At 52.9% G+C, this 11,472-nt stretch overlaps 1 protein-coding gene across 1 annotated transcript; it reads right to left on the reverse strand.

Moving 5' to 3' along the window:
* Positions 1-386: 386 nt before the first annotated feature.
* On the reverse strand, positions 387-9,392 carry FSCN3 (fascin actin-bundling protein 3). Its single transcript, XM_005294569.4, has 5 exons — positions 8,699-9,392; positions 5,198-5,316; positions 4,601-4,760; positions 2,457-2,627; positions 387-1,595 (listed from the first exon to the last, which is right to left on the reverse strand). The coding sequence occupies exons 1-5, from the start codon at positions 9,372-9,374 to the stop codon at positions 1,390-1,392; spliced, it is 1,332 nt and encodes a 443-aa protein (XP_005294626.3). The 5' UTR covers positions 9,375-9,392; the 3' UTR covers positions 387-1,389.
* Positions 9,393-11,472: the final 2,080 nt, after the last annotated feature.

Consider the following 11,472-nt stretch of genomic DNA (forward strand, 5'->3'; position numbering starts at 1 on the left):
CCTAGTTAATAGTTCTGCAATTTCACATTTGAGTTCTTTCAGAACTCTTGGGTGAATGCCATCTGGTCCCGGTGACTTGTTAATGTTAAGTTTATCAATTAATTCCAAAACCTCCTCTAGTGACACTTCAATCTGTGACAGTTCCTCAGATTTGTCACCTACAAAAGCCGGCTCAGGTTTGGGAATCTCCCTAACATCCTCAGCCGTGAAGACTGAAGCAAAGAATCCATTTAGTTTCTCCGCAATGACTTTATCGTCTTTAAGCGCTCCTTTTGTAGCTCGATCATCAAGGGGCCCCACTGGTTGTTTAGCAGGCTTCCTGCTTCTGATGTACTTAAAAACCATTTTGTTATGACCTTTGGAGTTTTTGGCTAGCCATTCTTCAAACTCCTCTTTGGCTTTTCTTATTACATTCTTGTACTTAATTTGGCAGCGTTTATGCTCCTTTCTATTTGCCTCACTAGGATTTGACTTCCACTTTTTAAAGGAAGTCTTTTTATCTCTCACTGCTTCTTTTACATGGTTGTTAAGCCACGGTGCCTAGTGCAGCAGTCTGGGAGCTGACCTTGTTCATGAAGACAGAGGCAAAAAAATCATTGAGTACATTAGCTTTTTCCACATCCTCTGTCATTAAATTGCCTCCCTCATTCAGTAAGGGACCCACACTTTCCCTGACTTTCTTCTTGTTGCTAACATACCTGTAGAAACCCTTCTTGTTACTCTTAACATCTCTTGCTAGCTGCAACTCCAAGTGTGATTTGGCCTTCCTGATTTCACTCCTGCATGCCTGAGCAATATTTTTATACTCCTCCCTGGTCATTTGTCCAATCTTCCACTTCTTGTAAGCTTCTTTTTTGCGTCTAAGATCAGCAAGGATTTCACTGTTAAGCCAAGCTGGTCGCTTGCCGTATTTACTATTCTTTCTACACATCGGGATGTTTTTTTCCTAAAACCTCAGTAAGGGTTCTTTAAAATACAGCCAACTCTCTTGGACTCCTTTCCCCCCCCCAAGTATTTCTTGTTAAGGCAACTCCCATCTTTTCATGTACTGTGTATGTATACCTGCCTACTGTATTTTCCACTCCATGCATCTGATGAAGTGGGTTATAGCCCACAAAAGCTTATGCCCAAATAAATTGATTAGTCTCTAAGGTGCCAGAAGGACTCCTCATTGTTTTAACAAAAAGACAGTCCTTGCCCCTAAGCACTTACAATATAAGAGACGAGACAAGCGGTGGAGACAGACGGGGGGAGCACAAGGAAACAGTGAGACAATACTGGTCAGCATTATAGGCCATGGTCTTTGCACACCTAGACAATGGCATAGTGGCTGCCCGGCCAGTCCAGCAACATATGGGAAAGGAGAGACTCCTCTGTACCTTCCTCCATCTAGAATTCCCAGAGGCACTCGCTAGTGACTTCCTCGCTATCTGCCAGGAGGGTGCCGCTCCGGTCTCCTCGCATGTAGTACCCATTGGGGGCTAGCACGGCCAGGACGTTACTGCCTTGGATCTCCAGACAAAAGTTCAAAGCAAACTTCCCCCACGTCCTGAAGGTGCCGTCTGAGCTCAGAGACCAAAAGCTCCTGCCGCAGGCTGGGGAAGGAAGGAGAGCTGGTGATAGCTCAGGGGTGCACGAGCGGGTCCTTGCTACCGTTCCACCCCCAGGCACGCAGGCCCTGGGCGAGGATTCGCCGAAGAGGCCAAGGGGTTCTCCTGATTGCACTGGGTTTGTAGGTTAGAGCGAGGTCACCAAACTCACATTCACGCCCCAACCAGCCTGGATACTCAACGCTCGTCTTCACCAGCGAATCCCATTTACTCTTGGCCAAGCTATGCACTTTTCTCCTCCCGCTGGGTCCCCTCTCGGAGCCCTGGGCAGTGCTCCAGAGCCAACCGGCTCATTGCCTTAATCACCAACATTTCCATGGGGTGCCTGATGCCCCTGCAACGGCTCGAGTGAGGTCTGCTCCCCCCACCCCCCCGTGATGAGCCAAACATGCTGACTCTGCATCCCCTGCCAGGCCGAGGAGTAAGGACCCAAACTCCACCCCTCTGCTTGGCAAAGGGCTGGTGCCACCCGTCTGCCTCCAGCTGGGAGGGCTGCCTCTAATCTCGGCCCAAGAAGGTGCCCGGAGGCGAATACCCTCCACCCTGCACTCTGGCTTTCCCAGCAGTCTCTGCCTCCGGGGCTGCAGATCTGGTGAGACGGGGAGGGGGCAGCTGGAGCATACGGCAATAGGAGCCTACAGCTTGCTTCCCTCCCCAGCCGACATGCCCCACCCTGGCTACTGCTGCCGCCCCCCTTACCATGCAGCGCTGACCTGCTCTGCCCTCATGGCTGGTCCAGGTCGAGCTGGAGAGCACAGGTGGGTGGGGCTGAGGTCGGGTTCATGTGGGCCCCATTTGCCCTGAGGCAGAGCCGGGCTCAGCACCGAGGGGCCAGGGCTCCCTTACCTTGGAAGTGGTAAATGCCCGGCTTGCAGGGCAGCAGCTCAATGCAGTCGGGGTCCACCAGGTTGCACTGCAGGACGTCATGGCAGGCCGAGCTCCCCACGTAGCCGTACTTGCCGCGCAGCACCAGGAAGGAGCGGTTGGCCAGGCGCACTCCAAAGGCCTCGCCAGGCCCTGCGGGAGGGGAGGGGTGGCAGAGGCAGGTCAGCGGTGTGACGTTACACCCTATATTCTTCATGGAAATATGGTTATGATGTGAATATGGCATAACTAAGCTGTGTTTTATGCAAGATGGGTCATGTGGGGTATCATTGGAAAGGTTCTGATTTACTGAATGTGATTATCTAATTTGTAGGCATGTATCTTTTCTGTATCTAAAGTGCGGGGTATGGACTATGTAACAGTTACAACTGGGTGTGTATTTGGGAGACACCCACCAGACAACAGGCCATCAGCTTTGATGGGCCACTCGGAAGAAACAACAAGACTGTGAAGATACTAATCTCTCTCCTTCCTGGGAGGCGTCCTGGGATGTAGCTGTGACACTACCAGGTCCGGTGGTCTTGTCACCGGATACTAAACGTTACCGGGGACTTCTTGTAACTTTCCACTAAAAGGGAGGGAGGGGGGTCAAATTTGAGAAACAAAAGATTCCCACCTTATGTAAATCCTATTTCAGGGTGGGGAGGAGGGCAAAAGGGGCTCTACTCCATGGCCTGTCTGCCCAAGAAGAAAGACGCCTAAAGACACCTGAAGGGAAAGCGGCAGGGGGGAGGGAGGAGTCCAGACTGAGACTGGGGTCCAGTCTGAAAAGAGATATAACTGGAACTCTGAACCACAGAAACTTTGCAACCTGCCTAAAATAACATTTAGGGTAAGAAATCACATTTCGTAACCTGTTTGTTGAGTGTATTAAGCTTAGCTTGAGGATTTTGTTCTATTTGCTCAGTAATCTGCTTTGTTTTGTTTGTTATCTCTTATACTCACTTAAAATCTGCCTTTTATAGTGAATAAATTTGTTTGGTTTATTATTAAACAGAGCTTGTGCAATTTCTAACTGCGGGGGAGGGCAAGAAGTTGTGCATCTATCTCTTCACATTGAGGGAGAGGGTGAATTTCATGAGTCTGCGCTGTGCAGATCTTTCTATACAGTGCAAGACAGTATTATTTTGGTTTACCCCCAAAAAGGGGGGTGCACGTGAGTGCTGGGTGAGTCCTCTCACACAGAGCTGACATCGGTCTGTTTCTGCAGCACGGTGTGGCCCTACCTGTGTGTGCCCTGCAAGGGGCCGGAGAACCTAAGGAGAGGGACCCCAGGGGCTCAGTGAAACCCCAGTACATCAGGTGGCATCCCAAAGGGGGTCTAGCCCATCCCAAGCGGCTCTGACACACGAGCTCTTCCTTGTCTTCCCGTGCAGGGGGAGAGGCCTGGGGCTGCACCGTGGGCTGGGAGGTGAGTTGAGGAGAGTATCGGCCACTTGAGCTGTTGCAGCCCAGATGTTTCATGCAGCGGTGGGAGGGGGAAGTGAGAGGAGAGGGTGACAGCCACTTGTTACATGAGCGCCTCCTGCTAGTAGAGCCACCGAGGGGAGCTGGCATCAGCTGCCCATACAGGGCTGCCCAAGTGTCGAGACACGGGATTAGCAGGGTGGGGTCTCAGACCAGGGGCAAGGAGGACACTCAGCTCTGGATGCTGACTTATGGGGCTTGTCTTCCCAGTGACGGCCTCTGAACCCAAATTTCACTCACTAAGAATTAAAAGTTCTCCTCGCAATGGTCTCTCTCGCTCCCTGAGGTGCTGGGGGCAGGGCGGAGGCAGCACGCTGAGCCCCTAGGAAGGGAGCGAGACCCTCATCTGTGACCCGACCAGAAGGGAGGTGATGGGCCCCTCAGAGAAATGCCACCCGCTCTCAGAACAAGGTGGGTGGGGGCATATCGGGTAGGTGAGAGACAAGGGGGATGTTGGTGTGAGTGCAGCTGGGTGGGTCCAGAGGCACCTGGCAGGGAGGCCTAAGAACACACACCCCTCCCCACACGGGAGAGGCAACAAGTCCTGAAGTCTCAGCCAAGAGCCACAGAGATGCCAAGGGGCTGCATTGCTCAGCTGTTGGCAGGTTCCTAGGGGTTCCCCCACCCATTCACCTTACCTGGGTGCATAGCACTGGCCACCACTAGCCCAACGGGCATGGTGCCCAGGTACCGGCCATTGAAAGCTTGCAGGAAGATTTTCCCACAATGCCACAGGGCACGGAAGTTGGTCTCTGGCTCCATGCGTCTCCCATTTGCCACTATGCTCTTGAATTTTCTCTGCAGGGAAGGGAAGGGAAGAGGTTAGCTCCCGCCAGCTGTGCCAGGGTGTCCTTCCTACCAGTGCCCTGCCCCGGGAAGTCAGGAGATCCAGGGCTCCACTCTCAACAAGAGCAGGAGGAGGTTCCCGGGGGATCTGGTGGGGGTAGTTTACATCTTAAAGAAACAACATGAATCCTGGCGATACTGCCTTGTATATCCATGTCTCTATTACATGGAATTATCCCTTGTGGCTCATTAAGGGACTATTATAATATCGTGTAAATCGATGGGACGCCCTCCCCTGGAATAGTGTGTTCAGTTCCGGTCCCCTAGAAATAGACGGGGTCCAGAGACAAGCAACAAAACGGTGAGCAAAGCGCCCACTGATTTAGTGGCAGGCTCAGGCTCTCTGGGCCGACAGCGTCGCTCAACGAGCCGGGAGAGGGTTCACTCACCTGGGCCAGGTAGCGGTTGTTAACTGTTTTTAGCTGCACCGCCTTGGTGTCAGGATCGAATTCGTAGTGGAACACTGACTTTGGGGTCACTTTGTCTGAGCCGGCATACACTTCCATGTCTGCACAGAAGGGGAGAAAATCAGGCCAGGTCAAGCCAAATGCACTCAGACCCGGCGCTGTCCGTTGGCTCAGGGTCGATTTGAGATTCGGTTCCCAAATTACAGCAGTTCCTAGAGCTCCCAGTCAGGGATCGGGGCCCCAGCGGTCTATGCTCTCGTTGTTGTATCTTGATTCTTTAAAAACACGAATGAATTTATCCTCCCAACACCCCGGGGAGGGACGAGCGGGGGAGGGGGGGAATCCCCATTTCACATGTGGGGAACTGAAGCACGGAGATTAACGCCCAAAGTGTCAACTGATTGTGGGTGCCCAAACTGAGATGCTGGGGGCTTGATTCTTCCGTGTACATCGCAGTTTATGTCTCCAGCTGCTGTGAGCGCTCAGCCCTTCTGCAAATCAGACCCCAGGTGTCTCAAGTGGGGAACGCAGAAAATGACGAACACACAGCGGCTGCCTGAAAAACCTCGGTTTAAGTGACTTGCCCAGCATCACGCAGGAACTCTGTGTCAAGGCAGGGCCAGAAACCAACTCACCAGAGTGGCTCTCAGCTCTGCCTTAATCCTGAGAGCATCCGTTCCCATCTTTCAGTCCCCGGCCTTACAAACCTACACACGTCCCACAGAGACGACCCGGACCTGCCGATAGCGCGGGGACAGAGTGAGGGCAGCAGCTTCAGCAGATGTTACTGAGCATGCTCAGTCCGTGTGAGGATGCTCCGTACGAGCCACGCAGCAAATCTGGAGGGGCAAGTGACCCCACGTGCCCCCCCTCAACCATTGCCTCTGCCTTCCAATGTCTGCAGCACTGACTCACCCCCGAGCACAGGCCAGGCTGTGCACTGAATGAGGCAGGGGTCCCATGGGGAAAAAAGTAGGTGACCATGTAACTCAAGTCTATCATAAGAATATAAGAACGGCCACACTGGTCAGACCAAAGGTCCATCTAGTCCAGTGGCCAATGCCAGGTGCTTAAGAAGGAATGACGAGAACAGGTCATCATCAAGTGATTATCATACCCCATATGCACACGGGAGGTCGACTTATGGTTGCACAGACCAGCTCAATTCTGGCATTTCCTAACTCTGAGTGCTCTGTTTTGCTCACCTTTAATGTAGGTTTTTTGGATGTAACTTTCCACGTTTAAAAAGAAAGAACATAAAATGTTTCAAAACAAACATTCCATCGTGTAGCAATAAGTCGATCCCCAGGGTTGGGAATCTTTAGATCCACAGCACAGACCTCCACTGGAGCTCGCTGAGTGACTACTGAGAAAACAGCAGTGATAGGCTGTTATCTTCCATATGGACCTGCCACTCTAGGGGGCCGGAGACACAGTTGGCCCATGGGTTTCAGCTATTTGCTGACAGCAGAGGAATGTTGACGCTCAGAAATAATGGATTCATCTCCAGGTTCCACAGGGGCGTGTGCTTTAGCGGTCACAGACCCTTCTGCCCCTGTCCCCACCACTCTCTTTCTGTCCTCTGCTGCTCCATCCCCGCCCTCCCCAACTCCTGTCTCTCTCCACCTAGCTTCTATTCCTCCCCCGGCCTCTTCTTCTGCACACCCCTCCCACACCGCTCCTATTCTCCCTTCCTGCTGGGCTCTTCCCCTGCACCTCCCAGTCCTGCAACTCTTCCTTCCCCTGCCCCCCCATCCCTGTATTTGAGTCAGGCAGCTTCCTCCTTCTCCTCCTCCTCACTGCCAGGTCCCCAGTGGGGCGGGGGGAGGATTTGAGAGCAAAGGGGAGATAGTCTCTCTGCTTGCAGTTCCAGTGCCCAGTGGCACAGCAGCCCCCAGCACTGAGGAGCAGCAAATGGCAGGGAAAGTCCTGCTCAGGCTGTAGCCCATAAGCTAAATTCATTAATAGACTAACCTATAGGATAAGGGCACGCTCAGTCGCTCTGTGCGGGTCATGCATGCACAGTCTGGTCACACACAGAAGCTGTGAAGGGCTGGAGCATGCTCAGTGTATAAGGAATATTCAGAGAATTTAGCTGCTAAACTCTAACAAGTCTCTACTGGGCATACAGGAACTGAGATATTTCAGAGGGTCAGAATTTGTCCAAATTTGAACACATTTTTACCGAGACAGCAAAAGGCACCTCCCTGACAACTAGGTGATGCCTCCTGTCAATTTTCAAGTCCCTGCTCCAAAGCATGGAGGTGATGGAGCAGTACTGCCCACCTCAAGTGTTCAAAAAGGGTTGGACCTTGAAAAATCATAACATTGGCTTTAAAGTCATGAGACTTAAAAATAGCAACATATGGATTCTTTTTACTTGCCTACCGCTGTCATCATCTTTAGGGTTCACATTTTAACCAGGTGGGCTAAAAACTTCCTTTAAAAAAAAAAAGAAAGCAAGCTGAGGTTTTCCCCAATCACATGCCTCCAGGAACTGGGGCTTTAAAAAAAGCAGCAAAAAATGGCAAAACTCACAGTTAAGTTGCAGGAGTTGGCAACCTTGCGAGAGCTTCTCGACGAAGCAGTTTTAAGGGGTTTTGTAACGCTGGCAAAACAACCCACGTCCCCCTAGCCTCGGTCCCAGAAACAGCTGAGTCAATTTATCTGCAACTTCCCAAAAGAAGAGTTTCGCCCGAGGCAGACTCCTGGCATGGGAAATCTCAGCTCAGACTCTGTAAGTGTGGTGAGGTTATAATACCCTGCTTGCCGTTACTTATTGTGGAAAGTGTGAGCTTTCACTGTAAGCGTTACATGCCCCACTGTCTCTGCTCTGCCTATTACTGTCTTTTAAAGTGTTGAGTGCTGGTTATTGCTAGATCTGATGAGCAAGCCCTGTATGTCTCTCAAAACAGATACCACATGGGCAGTGGCCAGACAAGCTCCCCCCGCACTACTCTGCCAAGGTATACAGCCCTGTCCTGGAGAGATCGCTGTAGAGAAGAGCAGGGAGATCCCTCTCCATGGCCTATTCAATCCTCCGTCCCCTGCTAAGGACAGCAATGGGGGTGCCACTGATGCTGGTGGGTTTTTGTGATGTAGGCACACATCCCATTCTGAGACATCCCACCACCACCCCCGCTCACTCCCGCCCACCCCATTTCATGTGATGCCCTCTCATGGGTGTTTGGCCCCTTGTAACAGCTTTGCCATGGTTGGGATGTGAACGGGTGTGTGGACTCTCGCTGTGTGGCTCCATACCCCAGCTATCCTGCACCCCGAAATAATCCTATTAAAAAGTGAACCACCTAGATTCTACCCCAGCTTATCCTCTGTGCAACCTCACTGCAGTCAGGGGTGGGCTTCACAGGGCAAAGGCAGGGCAGGACTTGTCCAAAGAACTGTTGGTCAAGGGGGCATGTCCTGGCATCCTTCAGCTGGGCCCTCCACACATGCTCAGACTGGAAAATGGAATTTACTTGCCACATATGATGGACACGTATCTCTTGGCCTTAGTTTTCAGACTGACCCATTGTGGACACCTCTTTATAACGAACCACTCTTCCTCCTCTTTGGGGTTGTCTCCCAGGCACAAACGCCCCCGTTTGCCCTGAGGATACAGGACAAACCCATCTTGGTCGCTCAGGAAAGCCAGGCACCTGGGCTTGAGGTTTAAGTTGAAGGCCGTCTGTGCAGAGGGTTTCTTGGCTAGCTTCTCTGCTCTGGAGACGTATTTGTGGCTGGAGGTCTCCAGGTGGTACATCCCGTTCCTGAACCGTAGCACGAAGCCGCACTCTTCCAGGTAAGGCACCGGGGTGTCGACCCACACCCTGTCCAGGACTGCATCAGCTCGGGCGTAGCATCGGTGGGTGGGGTTGTACAGCACGATGTGGACATGCATGGCCAGCTGGGGCAGCCACTTGTGGTAGGAGGATGGGCTCTGGGAAACGCAGAAAACATCCTCCCCGTCGGACTCCAGGTACTTCTTGCTGTCCAACAACTGGAGAGTCCACTTGCCACTGCGATGGAGCTCCAGCAGGAACTGGCTTTGCTGGACAGATGCTGGCTTCCCGCACCGGACTGATCCGTCAGGATCCACTACGAGATAGCGGCCCTGATGGCCCAGCAGCTCCACCACTGTCTGCTTCCCCTGCTTCATGGTGACCTGCAGCTCCCAGATCTGTGAGGAAGCAATGAGACAGAGTCAGCTGATTAGTTCTGGCCATGAGCTGTGACCTGACATGCCCGCTGCTTCTAACCTGTCTCCAGGTGTCTGCAGTGCCAGTGACCCACCAGGGTCATCCCACTGCCCCGATTGCTAAGTGTTCTTCCTAGGACCCAGTGCAAACGTCGCCTTCCAGAGCTCCATGCCACTCGCTCCTTGCCCCACCGTCGCCAGAGACAGTGAGCAATCCCCTCCTTTGGAGGTGCAAGCCCTGTCATTCCCAGAACACAAATACAGCTCCCTCTGCCTCTCACTCACACACACACACACGTACGCACAGCACCATGCACCCGCTCCCTGGGAGGCTGCTGGCGGCTTCTCCTTTCTGTACAATAAAAACCACTCTCTGCATCTCCAGGGCCCTTCACAGCCAGGACCCCAAATAGCTCCCAGATCTCGCTGTGCCCTATAACCTCCCCACATGCCGCCCTGCCAAAACAGCCAGCCACTTCTACGGTCTAACTCCCTCCAAGCGTTCTGCCTGTTCTCCCCCACCCCTCGGTGAAACGCTGGCCCCTCGCTGCCTCTGGAACTGTCTGTCTGCTGTGCTCCCAGTCTGACGCCCAGCTGAGCAGTTAGCCAGCTCCCTCCTCAATGCCAGCTCTTCTCACCCTTCCATGTCTCCCCCACCTCTCTGCGGCACGTTCCCAACACCAGAGTTTGGGATGCTGCGAGACAGCTGTACCTACATTGCCCCATTTAAAATTGAATGGCCCTGGAACATCGGCTTTCCCGTGCTATTAGCCGGGCTTTCCTGGGAGACTCCTGGGTTAATTGCCATGAAACAGGAAGTGGCAAAGGGAACACAGATCAATGCAATGCAGATTGCTGGGGAGAGGCATGTGGTGGATGTCCCCGGGATCAGGTTAAGTCCCATCTTATTTAACAGGCTCATTAATAACCCGGAGAAGGCCATGGACCATGAATGACGTTAGCCAAGGTCAGTACATTCAGAGCTCAGGACAGAGTTAAAATACAAAGGGCCCTAATGAGGTGGAAGCCTGGGCAGGACTCACAGATGGAGCTAATCCAAAATCCAGCCCCGCAGTGGGAAAGGGGAACGTGGGAAACAGCATTGGCTAAAGAGACCTGTGGGACAGGAAGGAGCAAATGAGGGGTGAGTTTCCCATGTGCTGTTCCAGCAAAAAAAAGCCAGCGCAGTTTGGGGGCTGCCTGTGGCGAGACATGGGACAGGGACGGGATAGTTCCTCCCTGCACCGCTGGGGTACAGACACACCTGGAATACCGAGCACAGAGCTTGACACCTCAGTATCAGAAAGGGACTGACAGCTCAGGGGGAGTTTAGAGAAAAGCAACCAAAGGGAGCAGGAGCCGGAGCAGGGGAAGCCTGGGACACTTATTGCTAGACTGGACAAAGCAAACACAACCTGCCCCGTCCCTCCCGGCTCTCACAAGGCCACAGTGGACAGCAGCAGCTGGATTTAGGGCAGCTGGCTGAAGCCACAGCCTAGGCAGACTGAAGTGATGCTGGTGGGGAGCTAGCAACCTGCTGAAGAATTTGCCAGTGCCATAAAATCACCCCCCATTGAGGGCGTCTGCTGTCAGGTCACCAAGATCTCGGCAGCCTTGGTGTCCCCTAGACTCTGCACTGCTCCTGGATGCACAAGTAGCCACGCCCATGGAAAACACCCTTATCCACCTGTGGCTGTGTGAGAGACTGTGCCCTCTGCTGCTGGATTTGGATTGGCCCCAATGGTCCCATGTTTGTGACCTCCCCTCAGCTTGGCTATTAGGAGCACAGGATTTGCCAGACTGGATCAGACGCCAGGGGTATCTAGCCCAATATCCTGTCTCTGACACCAGCCAGCCCCAGATGCTTCAGAGGAAGGTATAAGAATCCCGCAGTTGCAGACGTGGGATAATCTGCCCCGCCCCCCAGCCCCACATATAGGTCTCATCTGGGTCATAGTATCATAGAATATCAGGGTTGGAAAGGACCTCAGGAGGTCATCTAGTCCAACCCCCTGCTCAAAGCAGGACCAATCCCCAACTAAATCATCCCAGCCAGGGC

Source organism: Chrysemys picta, chromosome 1 (genome assembly GCF_011386835.1).
Source record: "Chrysemys picta bellii isolate R12L10 chromosome 1, ASM1138683v2, whole genome shotgun sequence".
Lineage (NCBI taxonomy): Eukaryota > Metazoa > Chordata > Testudines > Emydidae > Chrysemys > Chrysemys picta.

Bases quoted from the DNA above. Each gene is read 5' to 3' on its own strand.
- FSCN3 (XM_005294569.4), bottom strand. From the start codon at position 9,374: ATGAAGCAGGGGAAGCAGACAGTGGTGGAGCTGCTGGGCCATCAGGGC. The intron at 5,317-8,698 runs GCAAGTAAATTC...CCTTCTGTGCAG, and splicing joins ATACGTGTCCATCATATGTG to ACATGGAAGTGTATGCCGGC. The intron at 1,596-2,456 runs GTAAGGGAGCCC...TTCCTTCCCCAG, and splicing joins GGGCATTTACCACTTCCAAG to CCTGCGGCAGGAGCTTTTGG.